Source organism: Kwoniella newhampshirensis, chromosome 14 (assembly GCF_039105145.1).
Source record: "Kwoniella newhampshirensis strain CBS 13917 chromosome 14, whole genome shotgun sequence".
Taxonomy (NCBI): Eukaryota; Fungi; Basidiomycota; class Tremellomycetes; order Tremellales; family Cryptococcaceae; genus Kwoniella; species Kwoniella newhampshirensis.
This window is the reverse complement of record NC_089967.1, coordinates 81,957-103,879: the sequence shown is the minus strand read 5'-3', so window position 1 is coordinate 103,879 and position 21,923 is coordinate 81,957. Positions and strand designations below refer to the sequence as shown.

Sequence of the window (21,923 nt, the reverse complement as noted above, 5' to 3'; positions counted from 1 at the left end):
TCTTTCGGATAATCACTATGTGATAGTGATCACGTTGCCCTTTGCATCTTTCAAGACCACCAGATCACAAGCGATCGCTTCTCCCGAATCCATATATGTCAAAGCAGTTTGGTCGAGAGGATCGATCCTATTTGAGACAGAATATGATCAGCTCATCCTTTAGCACCATTCGGCATGTAGAGATATGAACGGATACTCACTTGATGGCCATCTTCTCCAACCATGTTCTTCCAAGGATCACGTCGAAATGGTTCTCTTCGCTAATGTACGCAGGGTGAGATTCGGTTCGAGTTCCCACAGTGATCGGGATGCTTCCGATGGCTTTCAAACCGGTGTAGCCGAATGAGCCCATACCGAACTGGCGGACGAATATATCAGCCTGTGTCCCATCCTTGCATGCCTTGGAGGCCGAGCTGACTCACATTCTTTTGGACAAGCTTGTTTTTCACCGCAAAGTCACGAGAAACGTAGACGTGTCGATAACCTGATTTGAGTAGCATACGGACTGTACCAACAAGATATCAGCTAGAATCTCTTCGTCTCACAACTAGGGGATGCCTAAGCTAAACGTACCATTCTCGACTTTGCCGACTTTTCCAATGACGGTTCGGACTCCGTTGTTGTTGTGGAACTGTTCGGGACAAAGTACAGATCAGTAATCTGAGGTGACTGACAAGTTTACCAAACTCACCTCCTCCCACATTCGTTTGTGAACATCTCCCATAGGTTCCGCATCGTCATCTCCCCATTTACTTCTCCTCGACTTGGAGCTCATGACACTCTTCGCCTTCCCCTTCAGAGAAGGAGCAGTACCTCCGATGACCGTCTTTGTCTCCCCGTTCCCACTGATATTCACTTCCACATTCGCATTCCCGTTCGTGTTCGATCCCGTGGGCCCTCCACCTCCCATGATTGGAGATCCGAGGTCTTTCGATCCCGCACCGGGTACGATACCGCTGTGGCTCTTACAGTTGGCCTTGGTATTGGCGCTGGTGGAGGCGGCCGACGACTTGGACTTTACCGATTTCGCTTTAGTCTTCGACGCAGGGGTAGAGTAAGCGGGAGGAGCGGCGGAAGAAGGGGATTTTGCAAAGTGGGCGTGGGCCTGAGGTGTGGTGAGATGTAAAGTAGCTGAGGGAGTTGAGGAGGGAGGGAATCGAGACAAGAGGATTTGAAGGTCGTCATCTATGAGAAGAAAGGAGATTATTAGCACCGAGTTCGGGATGAGACAAGCAGAGCAAGATAAGCCTGGGTACACAAGACGTGAGAAGAGGATGGAACATATCGAGAAGAGGCAGCGATAAGGCAACGATAAGGTAACGCGTACACTCCAACTCACCATCATCTAGACTCCATCGATCCCCCTCAAACTCATACACCAGACCCGACCCATCTTGTTGATCCTTGTTCAGACCTGATTTGGCCCATATTCTCCCGAACAGATCGGAGCGAGACTCGCCGTCTGAAAAGAGAGGTCTCATCAGCTCGGGATCCGTGAAGATGCTAAGATGCACCGTTACAGGATAGGTGCTGCGCGCAAAACAAGGGGGATGTGGTGATCGAGAACATGACATACCTTTGGAAGAGAGGGCGAACGTCTTGTGCGGTGCGTGGATGTTGTATATGAACATTGTGGTCCGGTGTGACGAGGAGAGGGAGTAGTGATAGAGTAAGAAGAACAAGAAGAAGGGGAGGGATCGACGTTTGTTTACAGATAGAGCGAGAGAGAGAGAGAGAAAGAGAAGGAAAGAGGTACTCGTATTGTTACTGCACCCCCGGATTTGGGTGTAACATCAGCGGACCCTGAATCCAATATATATCCCGCTGAAAACGCGTCATATCCACGTGATTATGAATGTCTCGTAGAAATCCCTGAAACACACATTTTCCCCAGGTCTGGATCGTTAGGCGTGCGTCTCCACAAAGAGATGGCGTGCCTTTCTTGAAGCAGCGATGTTTCGTGACGATCCCAAGAGACTCGAGCGAGAAACGTGTAAGAGTAGATTTGTTTCACTTTGAAAATGTTGCCAAGTGGGACTAGACTACTTGTACGTTGTGACTTTCGTCTGACTTGATTCTCAGCTGCCCTCGTCCGTCGTACGTACGAAACCGTGAATCAGGTGAGTGAAGAGACCTTTTCCATATCAACCCATCCAATCCCACCCAACCCAGTCCCTCCCCTCCCCCATCCTCCGCGCCCTATGACGATAAATCTGGTAATCCGTCCTACCTACCCGCCCGTCCTGCCCAGAATGGGACGAAGTGCAGTTCTCCCTGATATACCGCTTCCGAGCAAGAAGGGGGACAGGGGTGGGAATGGGGAAGTTAAAGGCGAGACTGAGGGTTGATTTCTTGCATCCTCCCATCCATTCTCTTCCGTCGTCATATGGGTTGAGAGAAATCGCTGACGTTTCTCGACAAAGTTCTCCCATTTAGTTGCTTGTACATACCAACTATCAAGAAACATGTCACGAACGATGCATGTCACGAGAGACTATAATTCATCATTGGAATTCGTGTGCTGTCTCTACAAATCACTCACTGCCTCAATCGCAATCCATCAGGTAACGAAAAATAACCCCCAATGTCTTCTCAATGCTCTCACCTACTCCGTCCGAAGCCTCTCGTCGATCCCATGCGTTCTGCGGTCTTGAGAAACCGCACATCAATGTCCCCGCTCATCATGTCTGCACGGTTTATACGGACCTAATGCTCCCATACCATCTCACAAATCGCGAATCGCTCGCATCTTTTCCATCAACTTCCGGTTCTCGTCACTACTGCACGATACTGATCTCGGAGCCGAATGACCCTTCGCAGGTGTTTGTGTCCGAGTGGAAATTTCCGCTGAGATCACTGATCATCGACCGACCGCTAAAAGTCAGTCACGGGTACGTCTCAGCTCAACCAATTCACAGTGACTGTCGCAGCGGAAATGGCTCACCGCAATCTGCTTGACTTCGTAACCGTATCATCTCCGACTCTAGGTCCTCGATTTTCTGGGTCCTCTCTCGGATCTCATTCTCCATCTCGTCATACTCTTCTTTCGTGATGGTGATCACTTCTGCCCTTTCTGACCCGACTTCACTGGACGAAGAAGCAGCCGTTAAGGACGACGAGACGCCTCGGAGTGGACGTTTGGCAGGTGGATTACTGGCGGTGGCAATCTGCTCTTGCAAAGAGTCGTAGCGGTAAGTCTGAGAGTCTGCGATCTGTGGTTGCGCTTTCCTCTTTGCCTCCTCTTGCGCGAATTTTTAATTGGCTCCCATCAATTCCTTGACATCCCTCTCCAAGCGTTCAACTTCGTCGTTCCTCTTCTGCAGCTCATTTTCGTATTCCACTCTGATGACTGCGATAGCGTTCGTCTTGATTTCGACCTGGATCTTGAGATCATTTACCTTTTCTTGCCAAAGAACGATCTTCTGCCTGGCGTCCTTCTCGACAAACTTCAAGCGCAAAGCAAAACCTGTTCTCGCGGCCTCTTCCTCTGACAGCTCTTGCCTAAGCTTCGCTAGGTCCGCCTCCAATTCCTGGACCTTTTTGGAATTGGCCTCTCTGTCAAGGGTGCCCGCCTCAAGGATCTTGATGTGACTCGCCAGTTCTCTGGAAAGATGATTCTTTTCCGCTACCAGTTGATCGATGACGTGAGCAGTCCGATGATGAGAATCATTGACTTGGGCCAAAAGACGACGTGCTTCGTCTACTTGTCTATTTGTGTCTTGCAATGAGACTTTAGTCGTATTGAGCTCCACTTGAAGCGTCGCTCTTGCTTTCCGAAGGTCGTCCCTTTCCTTCTCTGCAGCCTGAATTCGACTCTCCAAGACGTTCTTGTCCGTGGCCCATGCGAGAATGTTCGAATCCAATTTGGTCTTCTCCTTCTCCACCTCCTCTCCAAGTGTGGTCCATTTTTTCGTCTTGCCGCTCCTCTCGTCTTCCAATTCATTGAACAGCTCCGCTTTCTCCGCCTTAATCACGTACAGTTCACCTCTGAGCTCTTCATTTTTCTTCTCGACCTTGCTCTTCTCCACCCTCGCCCCCTGCATCTCCCTTCTGACTGTCCTCAATTCCTCTTCCAATCCCGACAGCTGCTTCTTCGTCTCGGCCGACTCCGACAGATTGCTCATCACACTTTTCCTTCGAGCAACCATCCTCTCAAGGGCTGCTGTCTTTTCGTTGATGGTGAATCGGAGTGATTCCATCTGACTCTTGAGATCTGTGTTTTCGTCCGAAAATCTCTTGACCTGAATCATTCGCTCCGCCAATGTCCTCTCCACTTCTGCCTTTGTCGAGATTTCCTTCTGTAGGAGGCCCACCATTGCGGCCTTCTGTTCCAATTGAGCAATGTGGTTGACCAAGTTCGGAAACGAAGAGGATGTTGAAGGTTCTATAGACAACTTATTGTTCCGTACTGCGTGGGATAAGGCGGGAAAGGGTGTTGTATGATGGGGCGTGGTGGATGCAGAGCTTATGACTTTGACGGCACATGGTGCCATGCTATCTGGATTTCCTACATCGCAAATCAGTCAACCTTTAGTACAATTCGGATTCCCCAGAGATGCAAGGACCACGACCGACCTTTGGTAGAGACTTTGTTTTCGTCCGACACCACCACATCCTGTCCACCAGTCGAACCGGATTCAATACCGATTTTGACTTTCTCTTCGAACCCTCTCTGCCCATCTTGTTCCGTGAATTTGAGTGCAGGAACATCGTCCAAGTGCTTCGACCTCTTGTTCAAGTTGAATCCTGCGTCATGACCCTCACCTATCTCACCATCTTTCAAGGCCATCCCCCAAGCTCTTTTGCTATTCCTGAACTCCCTGCAAGCTGCAGCGACTGGAATTGGCGTGTCAACACTCTGTTCTCGTAAGGATGGTAATCCCATCAAAGGTGTCGGTGGAGTCTGTGGGGAAGTTGCAATCGCTACACTTGACGCGGTAGAAGACCATGCCGGTACAGGTCGTTCATACGGGATGGAAGCTGCTCTTCTCGAACCGGGAGCTGTCGATTGAGGCCGAGGTCGGCGAAGCCTGGACGGACGCATCTCATGATGAGCGGGGATGGAGTCTCCTACTGGTTTATAACGATCGGCCTTCCACCATGGACGAGAGGGCAAAGGCTGGACCGTATGCCGGGAAGACATTGTTCAAGGGTTGTTACCAGCCAGTCGAGCTGAAGGGGGATGATGAGGATCGAATAGCGAGCGGATTATGGGAGAAGGGAATGATCTGTAGAAGGGAAACGTTTGAAATGGCAATTTATCAATCGAAAGAGAGTATACTGTACTGTATATGACTTAGACCTGTGGCGGGTGGTCAGCTCAGCTTGAATGGGATCAGGACAACTGGTCGTGGATTCCGAAAGAATGAGACTTGCAGTGTAAGTCACCGCAGCCACAGTGGTGGCTGACGTTATCGCTTTGGTCAGATGAGTTGCCGTACAAGTAGGTTCTTGCGTCGTAGTGGGGATGACCTCAAGACTTGTGACGATAGTAGGGAAGGAGTGAGGAACGAGACTTGGCTCCTGACTTGACTTGAGGCTCACCCTCCGCTGAGAGAAGAGACTATCGTCCAGCGCGGTCCAGAAGCTTGACGGCTCAGACACAAACTCTTGCCTCGCAAATCGATCGAAGGGGGTCCCAGAGTCAAGTCACGGCAAGGACCAAGAGGTGAGAAGCATATCGTAGTCGAAAGGAAGAGACGTGCTTATATATGTATTCGAGATAAGGCTTTCTAGAGAGTCGGGTCTGATATAGTTATCAAGTTGTATTCGCGGAGAGGAAGAAGTGGGAAATGGATGAATTATAGATCGAAAGGAAGGGTGACTTGACTTACTGTAAATCTATCGATCAATTTATTGTTTTTTGTTTCTCTCCGGTCAAGCTTGAGCTTGAGTCGACAATATAGGACGAGCTCGTGTCCGTGCTCATCGAACGATCATCTACACTGGAATACACTAGATGGTGGTGGCGATCACTCTGATAACCTCGATCACATACAGCATCACCTCTACATTTATGGAGTATCACACACCTACATACGCGATGGATATGGCTCGCTATATGATTCTAAATAAAGCGATATTCGAGTACAGTATTAACAGTAGACAAGTACAACTGACGACACGACTTTTCTCGAATCAGCTACTTCCCACGACCACACTAGTAGCGTCGCCGACCTTTTCAGGCCAAAGTGGCCAAGATCTCCTTCATTCGTTTGCTGAGCATGCTCTCCAGAGCCACCCCGAGTCAACCTTTCCCCATGGCGCGACTTGTGAAAGCTGATGGAAAGCGGGTCCGTGCGTGGCGATGCCACAACATCGTTCACCTAATACTGTTTCGGTAAGTTATATCCTCGAGCGTTCGTCAGATCCCTGTCGTAACCTACTCCATCATAGCGGAAAGTGATACCGATCCCGACCCAAGCACGCGTCGTCTATTGCCAAGCATAATCAATGTCGAAGCGAGGACCGGGAGCGTTCGAACAGTCAAGTTACTCCTCATAAGTTAAGTCAGTGATACTGTACGTCTACAGTGGAAGCGCAAGTCTGATGTTGCCTTGTCCGTTTTCGTCGGTGTCTCCGACTCCTGGGACCCCGGAAAATGTTGAGGTGTGTTGTATTTGAGGGTGAACCGGAAGCAGTGTATCTCATTAGTCCGAATCATCGTATCAAATTTTCCGTTAACATCATCAACCTTCCTTCGACGCTTATCCGTAAGTACTTGATAGTAGTCAGAGTCTGGTCTCTTCCCCCACCTACAGTAGCCCCTGTCGTCGGTTTTATTCTTCCGCCACCCTGTCACAGTCGCTCATTGTCTGCTCACTGTCCCCTCCTATTTAACCCGATTGTTATTAACAGACATTTCCCACCGAGCTTACCGAACTCATTTTGCAATCGAGCTTCACTCCCCATTGCCTACCCTGCCCTGTGCCCCGTTGACAACCTCCTACTTTCCACTCATATGTGCGATCTCTTTTCTCAACTCCCGGATCTCCCTGGTCATCATAACTTTGTCCAGGGCCGTTGTTCTCCTCTCAATCATATGCCAGGCCCAAGACCTAGTCATCTTCTCAATCTTCCCCTTGAAATCCAGTACGGCCTTTTCAAGATCTTCTTTCGTCTTCACCGCTCTGATCTCTTCAAGAGTGCTCTTCAGCTCTGGATGAAGATAGTCCTCTGCGAACTGTTCACTTTTGAACAAAGTCAGGATGGTGTCTTTCCTCTCGTTCTCCATTTGGGCAGTATCATACTGACTCTGCAAGTCCGTCAATCGCTTCTGTAGGTACTCCTCCCTCTCGAGATTCTTTTGGTGCTCCACCCACAGACTCTCTGACCTCTTCAGCTCTGATGTCAAGTGCTCGCGTTCATTCGTCACCGTGAGCAGCTTCTGGTTCATCTCGCCCAGCCATTTGGCTTTTCTCCTGTCTACCAACCCTTTCTTTCCGAGTTCTGCGACGAACGCTTTTAGCTCGTCGTTATCGCCATCGCCATCTTCAGCCGCTACCATCACCCTTTTGTCTCTTTCGTGTTGGGCAATGATTGCGTGTGAAAGGGTCAGCTGATCTGACAGATAGGCGATCTGGTGTTGAAGATATTCCGTAGCTTGATGAAACTCTCTGTTGTTTGCCATAACTTCGGCGAGAAGCGCTTTAGCCTCATCTGCCTGTATGCGGAGCTCGTCCAAAGTGGCACTGTCTACACTATGGATCTGTACATCCCCAGGCTTGATGGACCCTACAGGCCGATCATCGGAAGGGTTTGGGCCGTGAGCATCTTGGTGCCCATGTGTGAAGATTGCCGTGTTGATCGTGGTAGCTGGCGCACTAGATCTGGCGAGAGAAGGTGGAGCCGGTGTGAACGCATTTGGGAGGGAGGTTATGGAAGGACGGAGTGATGCTGTCGAAATGCCATTCTGAGCCGGATGTACCGGAGTGGAAACGAGACTCTGCAGAGGGGGCAAGTGGATCCCGAAGCTGGGTAAGGCAAAGGGTAGAGTGGCATGGGTGGACCTTGACGATGTGCCTCGAAGGAGCTGACGATGCGGGACAGATACCCGTGTCCTCATGTTGGACCCTGATCCTTTTGGATGACTGTGGGGTGTGAATGTTGCAAGAGTGGGAATCAATTGATGTTGTGAACCAACAGGACGAACGCTACTCGATGTCGAATTGGATGTCAGAGGATCGTGTTGGGGACGGAAATCGCCATTAAATTCTGGCCGCTGGAGCTTGGCGTGCGAATTGAGGTCAAAGACACCTTCAATTTGGTTTTGCCCTCCTGCGGTCGTAGGGGTAAATAAATTTCGGAACGTGTTAGTGCTCGAATGTGTGATGGGAGACGGCGAAGTCGGGGTGATCATAGATAGAGGTCGATGTTGATAAAGGTATTGATTTGAGGTGGAAGAATCTTCAAGGTGGGACGAAGATTGATCGGGTTTCGTGTTGGCTGCCGAGTGGGATTGAGCAGGTATATGATCGTCGACGATGTTCTGTGAGTCGACAGAAGTATCAGACAGCACTTAAGGTGAACAAAAAGTGCAGCACAGTAGAGTGCAGGGCGCTGTTTGACTCACTTTCATGTGTTCTGACAAGGCTCTGTACTTCTTCATCTCTTTCCAGATCTCTTCCTCCTCACCGTTCTCCATCAACATCGAGCTCCTTTTGGACCTTGTCGAAGTGAAGACTGTCTGTGTCTTCTCGTAGGGTCTCGCTTCTGTCGAGGTTGGGTTGCCGCAGATATGGGCATTGACAGTAGGTGGAAAACTTGACGACGCGTCATAGCGGGACATAGTGGCACGTCGAGAAAGATCCCCAAGATGAGAAGGTGTCGAAGAAGGAAGTGGGTTGTCGGCCATACCTGATATATAGCCCAATACTGTGACTTATGAACAAAGTCAAGGTGAGAGAGTTGACTTTGAGAAGAGAAGGATCAAGGTATCTATTTATATTGCAGTTGGCCACCCGTCAAAGCTCTCAGGGGAGTGCAGTGATTTCATCTCATCTCACCATCATGTCGACGCTCAGACCTCCGCCCCCGCCCCACCCTTCCTCTCAACAACAACCCCGTTTCACATCGGGAACTGAAATGCCAAAGCACAACCCCCCAGCAACATCATCAGGAGCATGCATAAGATATTTCAATCACTCCTTCAAATCAGACCGCGATGGTCTGAGCGTGTGCTTGGCAAACTCGCTCTGGTAAGTTACACACGACTGTGACTCCGAAGTCATCAGTGGTTCTCTAGAGAGGCTCAATGCGACTTGTCCTCTGTACCATAGTATGTGGGTGCATACTACAGTGCATTGAGGGACACTCGATCATAGATTTTGTTAATACTGTGGCCAAAAAGCGATGATGTCCATTCCCCTTTCTGTTCGAAGCATCTTTACCGCCACAATTACGTGCATTTTCCTGACTGCTGAACTGGAGTAAACAATTATTTCATGCATTCATTCCCTTCCCTCATCCCTCTTGACAACCTTTTTCGTGCTATATCTACCGTTTTATCCAACAGCAAGATGTACAGTATCCATCGAAGATCTCATCTAAAGCAAGCTTCCAACTGCATCTTTTACCGCAGCTCCAAAACCGCCAGTAGATCCAAAACCGCCACTGCCTCGATCGGTAGCGTCGAGATCCTGTCATCGTACAGGTTGTCAGCATTACCAAAGCTAAGGTTTCCTATACACTCACATCGACCTCCTCAATCGGAGCGAGAATGATCTTTTCCAAGATGAGCTGAGCGATCCGGTCACCCTTGTGCACTGCATCGCAACACAGGTCAGTATGAAATTAACATAACGCTCAACAGACTCACCAGCAAAGTCCAAATCTGAATAGTTGAAGAGAAGAACCTTGACCGGACCCCTGTAATCGGCATCGATCACGCCAGCACCAGTATCGATGGAATGCTTGCTTGCTGCAATACATTGGATGATCGTCAGGATCCCATCATCGCTGTAGGTGAAATTCTTCCCGTGTATCGAGACGATAATAACTAACCAAGACCACTTCTGGGCGCGACGCGGCCATAAGTTCCCTCTGGGACCGCGATGCTCAATTGCAAGTCAATCAGAGCCTTGCCACGCTTCGGAACCACCTGCTCCTCGGCTGAGTAAAGATCGTATCCGGCTGAGAGGGCAGAGCCACGAGTGGGAGTAGTAGCGTCTGGAGAAAGCTTCTTGACCAGCAGAGTATCGGAAGGCTATCGCGGGAACGGAAAGCTTTTCAGCTCGCACTCATTCAGATCGGCTTCCATATGGCCTTACTCACAGCTTTGACCTTACCACCGTTGGCTGTGGCCGTCCTTCTGGTCATTGCTCCGTCCTTCTGGTCATTGCTCACTGAGAGCCCAGCAAGACTCTTCTGGACAGCTTTGACTGGCGAGGCTGCTCTAGCAGGTTCCTTTTCATCCTCACTCTCGGGCTGCTCAATCTCCAATCCCTTCGCTGTAACCTCTGGCACTGAGTCGATCTCCTTGGCGACAGCAGCGGGACTGGGCTCGGGCTCCTCCTTGACAGGTGGTGGTGAGGGGGTGGCCGCTGGAGCAGGCGCGGGTGTGGGCGCAGCGGGGGCAGAGTATCCTGCAGGAGCTGATTTGGACTTGCTAGGTTCGGCATGTTGAGGAGCAGGAATGGGAGCAGAAGAAGTGGTGATGGCCTGAGTCGCGAAATCGACAAGTTTTGGTCTAGCTGTTCTGCCGTCAAAGAACTCGGCGGCAGTGAGGGCAGGCTCGCTGGAGTTGGCGGGAGGGAAGAGACTGTGGAGAGACTTTGTCAGCTCAGAACACCTGATCGCGCAAGGAATGAGCCGTGGACAAGACATACTCGGACTGGAATGACTCTGCTTTTCGAGGCACGATGAAACTGAGAGGCTCAATACCTCCGCCAGCAAGCTTGTACGCTCGAGCGATTTCACACTCTTTGACCTCAAGAGCTCGACGGGGAAGGAAGCACATGCCGCGTTCTGCAAAGCGTCAGCTTGATCAGTCTTGCCTTTGACTGAGAGGTATGACTGAGAGGTACAGCTCACGTGGGTCGGCAGTTTTGTATTCGTTGAGGAAGTGCAGCTGATCGCCCTCGAATTCGTAGTACCGAATATTACCATCACTACAACCCCGTCAGCTCCATTGCTAGTAGTGCAATACTGCACGATGAGTGACTTACCCTTTACCGGCAAGGAAGAGGACATCGTTGCCTTCAGCGTAGAATGGCATGATAACCCCACTACAAGTATGAAAGGCGACATCGGCCTCGAGTTTAGCTTCCAATAGCGAAATTGACATTTTGGGATGTGACTTACGCGCTCGAATCTAAGGACTGTGTGTCGAGGTTGGTCAGGCCCGAGGTGTCCCAGAGCGACACCTGCCTATCCGACATTCGACTGAACTACGAATCACGAATAGACTGTCAGGAAGCAATTGTCGACTATTCGCACACGAGGCTACTCACTCCAGTGGTTGCGATTCTATCTCTGTCTCCGAGCCAGACTACCCTGGAACCTTTGACACCGGCGTGACCATCCGTGATTCTGACAGCGTCGCTTCCCGCTCGAGGGTCGAATAGTCGGAGCTTCTTGTCTCGACAGGTCTGAGAAGGTCTCGCTATCAGTGAATGCCTCCGAATTTATGTCTCATCCGCTGGCCGAGATGGTTGGAAGTGTAGCTAGAGCTCTATCACGATCGTGGAGAAAGGACACAACACTCACAGTAGCAAGAGTAGTACCAATAGCATTCCACGCGATACTCTGGACTGAGTCATTATGACCCTTGAGCGTGATCTTTGGTGCATCACCTCCTGCGTCGATATCCCAAAGTCGAACGAGATGATCCCCGGACGCGGCGGTGACAACGTTTTTGGCCGTAGGATGGAAGATGACTTGGCCCACTTTTCTACAGACGAGATTCGATAGGTAAGCCAAAAGGATCAGGAACCGTAATGGTCATCTCGTGGTCTGATGAGGGTGGACTCACCGACCACCAGCGCTGAACTTGGACAATGGGCTCAGATCTTCTGGGACCCAATGGTCCTCTCCCCAATTCTCAAACAATGAATCCTCAATCTTCCAGATGAATACTGCAAGTCATGACTCTATATCAGCACCTCCTTCCAGCGAAAACTCTACTGCGCTCAATCTGAGCTCTCTCTCCATGCCGCAGCCCCCCCCCCCCTGAACCAGAGATTCCATAGCTTGCTAGATACTCCTTCCGATAGGCAGTAATGCAAAGCAGCAACATACCTTTACCATCTTCACCAGCAGAAGCGACTATGCTATCGTCGAAATTTGACCAAGCGGTATCGAGTACAGGCGCAGTGTGACCTCTTGCGAGAGGGATGATATCGGGGAGTTTGGTGGGGAAACCAGTGGGTTGAGGTGGGGTAGTTGGAGAGAACAGAGGGAGAATAGCGAAGGCCTAAGTACGAGTCACGTATGGATGCATAAGTCTGGTTTCTTATCATTTGTGATGGTAAAGAGACATTCAGGGGATGTGAAGGAGAAGAACGATAGGGCGAAACGAGTATACTCACACCACCTCCAGAGACCTGCCAATTCACTGCGAGGTATTTCCCCCCAGCAGTGATCAAATCGGTGTCCCAAGCTGATCCACTGATCTTGGCATTCTCATAGTTGACCTTGGACTTGTTCCCATATACATGACGGTATTTGGACTATGACAGCAATTAGCAACATCACCCCAACGAGATTGCATGATATCAACAAGATGCGAAAGAGGCTACTCACCGGACGGACGAAACGGGACATTATGTATGTTTCAAAGAAGGGGAGAGGAGATAGGTCTGTCCTTGTAGGACTGGTAGTTGTATGCGATCTGCGGGGGGGGGGGGGGGGAACCGACGGTGCGGGGACGGATGAGGAGTGAGATAGCGCAGACGACTGTAGTGATTGTGGTGGTGTAGAGGATGATACAGTGAGTCCAGGCGCGTCACCGGCGCACGCATTCGGGATGACTTTCTCACGGTAGTTCCGAGTTGAATCCATCACCGTGCTTGGAGCTGTTGTCCGTTGCCTGTCCTCCAGGCCTCCAAGCCTCCCAGCTCTTGCATATATGCGCTTTACATCGACGAGGGGTGCGTTGAAACGGAGTCTGTGGAGAACGCTACGTCAGCACCCATGTAGTGAGTGGCTATTCAAGACCAACGTGTCAAATTCTTCTGATCGTCCGCCGATGCCACTTGCTGCTAGCATTCTGGTCAGTGGGCATCAAGATAGATTCAAAGTACTAGAAGAGTAGAACTCTGTACCCGATCGTGACAAAGATGACCAACCCACCTCTCCCTAGACGACCGGTCAGTCGACATGGATTCTCGGTTCTGTTTTCTCGTATGATGCGTCCTCACTTGTTCCAACCGAAGGGTGCCACATTCAGCATCTCCTTTGACATTCCTACGCTCTCTAAGCCATCCTTTCACGATGTATTGCTATACCCTGTTCACCCGACAACCTTGATCATTCGGTAGTCTCAAAGCAGCGCGTTTGCCTTTCTTTCGCCCATGAAATACGATAAACACCGACGTTTGTGCCCAGGTAAATTCAAGCACCTTTACGTTTTTTCCACGCTTGATCTTGTTACGCAAAAGCATCTGAACATCATCGCAACCACTGCCATCAGTCTTCTGGCCTCAAACGGTTCACTCCATTCAGTCGCCACTTCCCATGTCGTCTTCTGACCTCGTGTCGCAGCTCACGACTGCTATAGATGATGAACATTGGTCCAGAGTCAAAGCGTTACGTTCTCGGCCGGGCAGCGTGCCCGGCCGCTGCCGTCGAATCTAGTAGTGATGGCCGGTGAGTTATCATCTATCAGAAGGTACTTGCCGCTACAGGATACTTCCGGGTATGCACCTGTGAGACATAGGAGTAAGTGCTGATTTGGAGGAACCTGACGTTCAGCGTCGAGGGACCCCAAGCTCCTTCGACTTCTACTCGTTCTGGTCGTAGAAGGGGATCTCGAGCTTCATCCGCTTCTCCTTACCCAACTGACTCATTCATACCATCAGACCCCGACCTCGACTGAGAAGACGATCAAGAGGACACTTCCTTTCCACGAAGAAGAAGACGAGAAATACGCTCCTCTCAATTGAGTGAAGAAGCAGGAGGGAGACGAGACATGCTTGGACTGTTTGCCGGGGCCCTATTTGGTGCAGTGCTTGGTGGAACTTTGACCAATGCGTGCGAACGATACAAAGTCCCGATGCCTTCGACCACAATGATTTATGTGAGGCCTGCTACGAGATTGAACCGAGGGGATACACTGATCCTCTGTTGATAATTATCATTGGGGTTGTTGAGAAGCTGGCTTAGAAGGTGGACTGTGGATTTCCCTCGTATTTTGGATCCTATACGAGGATGTACTTTACCGTAGACGATTGTGCACTCCGTCATGTCCATGCACGCTCATAATGATTCAGTCTAGAGTTTGAAAGTCCGTCAAGATCGATCACTTTTACGAGAAATCACAGAATGACATTCAAAATGAAGTGTCCATCGTCTCTGTCGTCGTATCGACTAAGTGTCTATTACTACGGATATGAACTATCATATGTGTGTCCTTTTCGATTCATCCGCAATGAACCCGCATTGCCTTAAGAACACAACAAGCCCTCGATCACCAACCTCCCAAATCCACTTTGATCACTCCGATTCCTCGACTCCACGGCCCGGTCATCAACAGCCACCCATCCTTAGGCTTTCCAACACCTTGTTTATCGCTGCCAGGTTTGCTCTCATCAAAGACTATCTGTCCCTCATCTTGCCGCTGTTCCAAGTACGAGGTGTCCCTACCTCCAACAGATCCACTTTCTTGTATGGGGAGTATCATTGCCACTGAAGCACCGCTGACCCAGTTCCCATCGTCCTCCAAAATCAACTTCTTCTCCCATTCCCCGCCTTCTTTTCGCCTGACAAACCTGACTCCCGAGGGCACACGAGCTTCTGGATCGACAGCATGCTCATCCAGCTTGATGGCGTTCGATAATCCCGCCAAGACATACACAGTCTCTTCGCCCCCTCCTGAAGGGTGGAGTGTGGTGAAGTATGTTGGATTATCCAGGGTGGTCGGCATAGCCGTGGAATCTATCGCAGTGAGAGCTACCGTGTCGGTGTCTTGACTGAAGGACTGGGAAAGTAGTGTGAAGACACCTCCTGAAGCGTCGCAGAGGAGTATCGTATCGTTCGGTCCTCTATGTAATCCATTGGCATTGTGCAATCCTGACAATACCACCTCGGCTTGAACTCCTCCCCCGGTTACCTTGTCTAAGTGTAGATCCAGATCAAGGTCGACTCGAACTCTAACGATAGTGGTCTTGCTAATCCACGAGAAGGTCAAGATATCTTCCAACCGTCTCCTCCATCCTTGTCGATTTACATGGTCATTCGTCACCAGGAGATCCCCCGGTCCAAGGGCCACAAGATCGTTTGGGGTGGTGATGAGTGGATGTTTGACACTTCTCAGATGTGTAGCTGTCAAGGGCGACGAAGCGAGATTGAGGTGGAAGATCTCTATTCGAGAGTCGGCTATTGGCAATGGGTACTTGTCGGAGCTGAGCAAAGGAGGATGATTTATAACATAGATGTACAGGGAGCTGGAATCTGTAGGAGAGGAGTAGACTTCGATACCATGGGTGACCAAGGGTCCTTCAAATCCGTCCAAGACTAATCTAGTAGTCTCCCAGCTCTACCGCACTCTGTATCAGCTTAGAGTACCATACGATATACACATGAAGCTTGATTTGTGATTTGATTGCAGCCTAGCTCACCTTCGGGTCTATTACCCATACCCCGCCATCTGCTTCTTTAGCAGCGGACGGATCGTCAAATACCGCCCATGGTGGCCACCACTTGAACCTCGACCTCCACTCCCCTTGTCCAGCTACCACCACCAGACCCGACGGTTCATGAAATGCCAAATCTTCAGCTTGAGCGATATCTGGGATGGTAAAGATCTCGCGTGGGTCGTCTGTCCCACTGGCTGTATACATTGAAGCCTGAGAAAGCGAAGTTCGGAAGGCACCAAACACAGACAGTCGAGTGTACAGATAGCTGGCTGGAGGAGCGAGTAGAGCTAGAAGGAAACCCAGGAGCGTCGTCCTCGATATAGGAGACATGCTGCGAGGGAGGCGGAATATTGCCCAGGTCAGCGTCCCTTTGTCGAGACGCTACGATTGCAGGGGGGGGATAGATGCAGAGTCAAGGTATTGACGTCGTCCTGGTCATGATACATGTTGAAACCATTCCCACGACATGTGCCGTTCCACTGATGATGCCTCTGCTCTCAGTCAGATCGTTTCATTTCATGTTTCACGCACGGACATCCGGCTGTCCCGGCGAACGAGGTACGCTCGTTCGGGCCTTCTTGCAAGGTGCACGGGGACAGATTTCTGAGATAACCGGCTGTTTCGGCATCCGATCAGCCGGTATAGTCGTGCTGATCGTCGCGCGTCATCGAACGGTACGACGATGGAAGGGGGTTGCATGCAGTCATCACATCCAGCCGGAGGTCATGTAAGACTCACATCTTGTCGTCTTTACATCGGTGTAGAGCTTCGATATATACACAGAGAGCTGAGTCGTAAAGTAAAAAGGAGCCCTGTCGAAAGTCGCTCGACCACCATATCGATATCGATAGTAACACAAGAAAAACTTAACTTACGCCATGCGAATCATCTTCACTGGAGGTTCCGGTAAGGCGGGACGGCACTGTATCCCCCATCTCCTCTCGCAGGGTCATCAAGTGCTCAACCTCGATCTCGTCCCGTTCCCGGACCCCTCTCTCGGTGTCTACACGCTCAAAGTCGATTTGACCAAATCCGGCCAAGTGTTCAACGCCCTGTCCACCCATTTCTCCCTCTCGGAGTATTCCCTGCCACCCCCTGTCCCTCCTCCCGATGCGATCATCCATTTCGCTGCTTATGCGCGCGACCTGCTCGTTCCCGACAACGAGTGTTTCGCCGCCAACACCACCTCGACGTACAACGTCATCGAGGCGGCGTGCAAGCTCGGTATTCCCAAGATCGTGATCGCGAGCAGCGAGACAGTTTACGGGGTATGTTTCACCCAAGGAGAATCGAATTACAATTCTTTTCCCCTGGACGAGGATCCACAGAAATACGATGTCAATCCCGAAGACCCATATGCTCTCTCGAAATTGTGCGGAGAGAGAATCGCCAGATCGTTCGCCAGGAGATTCAAGAGGGACATCTACGTTTTCAGGATCGGAAACGTCGTCGAACCACACGAATACGAGCTCGATTTCCCGGCTTATCTGAAGGATCCACCATCGAGGAAGAGGAATGCGTGGAGTTATATCGATGCGAGAGATCTAGGGAAGATGTGTCATTGTGCAGTGACCAATACGAAGGAGTTGGGATTCCAAGTCTTCAATGCGACAAACGATACGATCACTCTCAGGAAGGAAGAGGTGGGTACCACGGAGGAGTTTTTGAAGCGGGAATGTCCAGATGTGGAGATCACGAGGAAACTGGGGGAGAACGAAGCACCAATGAGTAATAAGAAGATCAAGGAATTGTTGGGATTCGAGGAGGAACATGACTGGAAGAAATATGTCAAGGGGTGAGGAGGATAAACATGGGGGGAAGCAAGGAGTGCCGTATGGGCTGTAGAGACCAGGATGGTTTGAGCGCTTCTGAAAAGGTCACTGAGAGCACAACGGTACACATGGGCTCAGATTGGGACAGAGCGGGGGTAGCAGGAAAACAATGGGAAACAATCGTCTACTGTAGCTCCAGACCAACTGATTTTGAACATGACTCAATGCGACGTGTATGCTTTCACTGATCCTCGTAGTCTGTGAGTGTGCTTTAGTCAACTTTGGTTTCTACAGCACTGCCCGACCCCTGTCTGTGGAGGGAGTGAATCCCGCCTCTGTAGCATCACAAATCATTTTCAGTTATTCGCACGACTACGCCAGTACAAACCGCTACACAACATGCATGATGGGAGGTACTGTACCTTACTTGACGACTATCCGACATAATGTACACATGCTTATCCCCCTCGAATGCGTTTCTGTAGATGCTTACACACTGTCAAAGTGACTGCCCTCTTTCACTGCATCATCACTTCACGATCCTCTTCAAGTCGACAAATGCCGCCCCAGAAGTGGCTTCCCGCTCTCTCAGCGTTCTCAGGACTATGCTTGTTTGACCCAAGGCTTGCTCGAGATGACTGACGGCTTTCATACCTCTTGCCACTACGTCAAAGGAAACAGGTCAGTTGTTTGCGCCTTTCAACTACTCTGAGCAGGGGAGCGAAGCCTTCCAAATAGATTTGCCGGTACCGGTCGCTGTGGTGGCAAGGTCGTTGCGCTGAGGTACAAATTACGAACAAAACTCACCTCTGATGGCACTAACGACCCCCCTCGCCAGCTCCTCCCTTCTCTCCCTCCATACGTCATCCCCGATACTCTTTGGATCGCCCAGGAGTCCAAAGGCCTCTTGCAAGACTGTCACGTCTTCCTCGGACCAAGTCAACTCCTTGGACTGTCTCAACAGTTCCTTCCCTTCTTCGATCACTTTCTCATCCATTTCTACTTCCACTTCGACATCTACGTCGTTCAAGTCGCAATTCGAATCAACATTGCCTTGTGTCATCTCAGCAGAAGGACGAGAGAGCGAGGATTTCTGCATGAGGTACAGGAAATTATGTATCAGAAGTCGATGATGTAATGATTGATTCGGTCCCGTAATCGCCAGAGATTCGGGATCAAGATCTTTCAGTAACTTCCAAGGAGTGGGCTGATTATACGACTCAGCGAGCAGAGCATGAAGGTGAGACAAAGCCGCAAAAGGTGAAGCGAAATCGGCTAAACGTAGCGTTCCGACTGGCGTTTTACGAACGAATGCCGGATCTTCAGTAGGCTCGCTTTTGCTAGTACCTGTAGGTAGTGAAATCCAGCCGCGTCCTTGCATCCCGCTCCGCAGGACAGGGAACGCTTTGTCGTGTCCGTGATGTTGCAAATAATCGAGCACGAAGGCGGCGGTCGCCTTTTCCATCGCATTTCGTGGAGTCGGTGGTCCCGCAGTTGTCGGACGCACATCGGTCCCATCACTCCGTCTCGCCTCTTCATTCCCAACCACCTCGTGAACCTCTTTCTCTTCTTCTCTGTTGCTATCTTCCTCGGACAATATTCTCGGTACCTGGTCTACCAATCGGGGGATGCTTGCGACTTGTTGCTCTATGGTAGCCTGCTGCCAGACCGCGACCCTGATGGACCTAACATAGCTTGCAATGTCGAACATGAATGGTCCATTGAAATCGATTGCAACCGATTCGCCTACGGATCGAAGGCCGACAGCGGGATATAGTCCTCTGCCGAGATTAGAAAATCGGTGCCCTGGCAAGGTCGATGTCTCAGAATAGGTCTCGATAGCTCACCAAGCGAATATTGATCGACTCACCAAGCATTTTGCCATTCTTGGTGAAAAAGGCTCGTCCGGTTGAAAAATCAACGCCGCAACCGACGGTATCTCCAGCTACGCGATTCGCACATTTGTGTCAGCGCGAAACGACTTTCCTGACCATGTGCAACTCACTAGTCCAAGTCTCACTAAACTTCTGACCCCTCCCCTGACCTTCAAAGCTTCTTCCATCATCACCATGCCACCCCCAACTGCCCTTGTCCCATCCGACCAGTCTTCGCGAATTCGTCCCCTTCAGAGTCCAGCCTACGCTCATAAATCCTTCTAGGCCTTTGTCCAGCACCAAAACTTCATAATAGTGTACACCGCAGGCTATAGGAATCGACGAGGTTGTATGAAGAGCAGTCGCGTCTTCATCAGTGCCTTTGGGATTGCACCCAGTGAACGTGATCAGTGGACGGGGCCCATGCGAAGAGGACGAGTAGGTTGACAGACTAAGATGTGACTTGATGATTGGAGGTATGAACGCAGTAGGAATTGGACTCGAGTCCGGTAGAGTTGAGTAGGAGAGATAATCGGGCCGAGAAGGATGTAAGAATTCCGCTTCTGCTCTGGTTCCATGGTTATTCGTCTTTCGCTTTTTTCGCTCTTGTGTATATATAGGCGAATCCCTAGTCGAATCATCTTCCCTGGGTCTGGATGTCCCATGAGATCTCACCAGAACTGGTGTCGTTGAACAAGCTAGGTCGAGATTGGTCGGTTCCAGCCCAGTCGCCTCGGATCCTCGAATTGGTGGCAGGAAAGTGATACCTTCTTCCTCACCGTCTTCGCCGGGCAGTACGAGATCAGGCGGTGCGCCGATCCGTTGCAGGAAGGCCGCTCTCCTCCTGTTGTTTCCCCCCCGACTCAATCCAGTTCCGCCTCCAATACCTCCAGGCCCTGTCCTCGTCCAACCATCAACGTCGTACTCAGCACCACGGGAGGCCTCGGTGCCGGTACGTGCAGACGTTCTCATGCCCCAACGATCTTCTTCTTCGTCAGAGTCGGCACCAAAATCGATCAAGATATTAGACGTCGGAGCCATCAGACCAGATTCTTCCGGACCATGAGTCGCAGCTTCCTCTACCTCCTCTTCACCTTCAGCGGGATTCCATCTGTACTGGATTCGAGCAGTTGGGGCGGGGTTTCTCTGTCGGCGTCGCAGGAACGATGTCACATTCGGACCGGAACCACTACCGTCTAGTGGCTGTACGTTACGATCTCTATTGACTGAATTGCTATTCCGATCTTGGTTAAGTGGGCGACCAGTCGAAGGTACACCATTAGCATCGAACCAGGGCAGCGTCGAGGATCCGCCATGTTGAGAAAGCATCTCAAGCACCGTCCTCTCAACGTCCTCCGCGCGGTCCGCTGCTTCCCCTCCTCCAGCTCCAGCAGGCAAGGCTCTTTCCATACCATATGCTCCAACATTCAGGACATCACCCATCAATTCTCGCGCACGCCTTCTATCTTCCAGTAGTTGCAGGTTCGCTCGAGCCCTTCTGGCCGCAGCTTCATTTGAGTGTTGTGTTGCGCGTTGACGCACTGGTTCTTGTACCCCTGAGGAATCGCTTCTCGTCGCAAGTCGTGTTGCAGATTCTCGCGGAGCCGTTGGATCTTCTTGATTCCGATTATCGCTTGATCTCAGCAGCTCTTCCAAAGTAAAGATAGCAGCCAACCGAGATGAAGATCCTGCTTGTCTGCCCTGACGGGTCGGGGATGGCGTAGGCGGACTACGATGTCTTTGTCGATTTGCGCCAGATCCAGCCGACGGGGTAGATGGGCCATTGTCTTCACCAGAGGCCGGATTGCGACCACCGTCGGAAAGTGCTGCGCTTCGCGAAGCGGCATGTTGTCCACTTGGGGTCGTCAGCAGTACATTTCTCGACGGTCTCGCCTCCAATTGCGGTTGCGGTTCTTGTCGACCGTCACTGGCAGCCCCTTCCGGTCTCGAAGAGCTCGCGCTAGCTTCGGCTCGCAATGAACTCCGACTCCGACTTCTCCAAGGCGGTGAAGGATCGATATCGATAGGACCAGAATAAGCATTCAACTCATCCAGCGGATCCTGTCTGTCCACATCTTCGGCTGTCCATATTGGCTGTTCTCGCTCATCTCGATGAGGATGTGAGGAACGGGCGGCGATGGAAGCGTATGATGGGGATGACGCACTCGCGGATCGCCGTAGAGGTGGGAAGGGATCTACAGGAGGCGTGTTGCCTCTTCGACGTGGAGGCATGGCTGCGGATTACAATATACAACTGGATCTTTGATTGTAGAATCGAAAAGATGACAGTATCAGCGACTCAAGGAGGCATTATTAGACCTCGCTCGCTCACACAAATGGAGGTAGTTAGGCGCGCAAAGGGCTCGATCTCCGTTTAGGCGTGCCTAACGTTTCTGACATGTCACCGAGCCGTACGCGTTGCTCTGTTCCTTCTCGCCTCGTCCTCGTTGCTTCGGACATCACACACACGCCCCTCTCTTCCT

At 50.9% G+C, this 21,923-nt stretch overlaps 7 protein-coding genes across 7 annotated transcripts; 1 reads left to right on the top strand and 6 right to left on the bottom strand.

The window, feature by feature from the left end:
• Window positions 1-15: 15 nt before the first annotated feature.
• IAR55_006399 (uncharacterized protein) lies at window positions 16-1,631 on the bottom strand (the record flags this gene model as incomplete). Its single annotated transcript, XM_066949482.1, has 7 exons — window positions 16-127; window positions 201-358; window positions 423-505; window positions 574-631; window positions 692-1,185; window positions 1,340-1,462; window positions 1,577-1,631. The coding sequence occupies 7 exons, from the start codon at window positions 1,629-1,631 to the stop codon at window positions 16-18; spliced, it is 1,083 nt and encodes a 360-aa protein (XP_066799776.1).
• A 1,623-nt stretch (window positions 1,632-3,254) lies between these two features.
• On the bottom strand, window positions 3,255-5,143 carry IAR55_006398 (uncharacterized protein; the record flags this gene model as incomplete). Its single annotated transcript, XM_066949481.1, has 2 exons — window positions 3,255-4,507; window positions 4,576-5,143. 2 exons carry the CDS (start codon window positions 5,141-5,143, stop codon window positions 3,255-3,257), a joined length of 1,821 nt encoding a protein of 606 aa, XP_066799775.1.
• A 1,803-nt stretch (window positions 5,144-6,946) lies between these two features.
• On the bottom strand, window positions 6,947-8,854 carry IAR55_006397 (uncharacterized protein; the record flags this gene model as incomplete). The annotated part of the gene is made up of 2 exons (XM_066949480.1): window positions 6,947-8,488; window positions 8,573-8,854. 2 exons carry the CDS (start codon window positions 8,852-8,854, stop codon window positions 6,947-6,949), a joined length of 1,824 nt encoding a protein of 607 aa, XP_066799774.1.
• Window positions 8,855-9,545: 691 nt separating this feature from the next.
• Window positions 9,546-12,762, bottom strand: IAR55_006396 (uncharacterized protein; the record flags this gene model as incomplete). Its single annotated transcript, XM_066949479.1, has 15 exons — window positions 9,546-9,638; window positions 9,694-9,764; window positions 9,818-9,919; window positions 10,003-10,204; window positions 10,273-10,759; window positions 10,827-10,965; window positions 11,032-11,108; window positions 11,166-11,225; window positions 11,302-11,387; window positions 11,451-11,588; window positions 11,707-11,890; window positions 11,972-12,074; window positions 12,238-12,412; window positions 12,528-12,668; window positions 12,742-12,762. 15 exons carry the CDS (start codon window positions 12,760-12,762, stop codon window positions 9,546-9,548), a joined length of 2,079 nt encoding a protein of 692 aa, XP_066799773.1.
• Window positions 12,763-14,626: 1,864 nt separating this feature from the next.
• IAR55_006395 (uncharacterized protein) lies at window positions 14,627-16,124 on the bottom strand (the record flags this gene model as incomplete). The annotated part of the gene is made up of 2 exons (XM_066949478.1): window positions 14,627-15,694; window positions 15,777-16,124. 2 exons carry the CDS (start codon window positions 16,122-16,124, stop codon window positions 14,627-14,629), a joined length of 1,416 nt encoding a protein of 471 aa, XP_066799772.1.
• A 548-nt stretch (window positions 16,125-16,672) lies between these two features.
• IAR55_006394 (uncharacterized protein) lies at window positions 16,673-17,593 on the top strand (the record flags this gene model as incomplete). Its single annotated transcript, XM_066949477.1, has 1 exon — window positions 16,673-17,593. The coding sequence occupies one exon, from the start codon at window positions 16,673-16,675 to the stop codon at window positions 17,591-17,593; it is 921 nt and encodes a 306-aa protein (XP_066799771.1).
• A 502-nt stretch (window positions 17,594-18,095) lies between these two features.
• IAR55_006393 (uncharacterized protein) lies at window positions 18,096-21,672 on the bottom strand (the record flags this gene model as incomplete). The annotated part of the gene is made up of 4 exons (XM_066949476.1): window positions 18,096-18,229; window positions 18,374-19,372; window positions 19,437-19,511; window positions 19,572-21,672. The coding sequence occupies 4 exons, from the start codon at window positions 21,670-21,672 to the stop codon at window positions 18,096-18,098; spliced, it is 3,309 nt and encodes a 1,102-aa protein (XP_066799770.1).
• Between the last annotated feature and the right edge of the window lie 251 nt (window positions 21,673-21,923).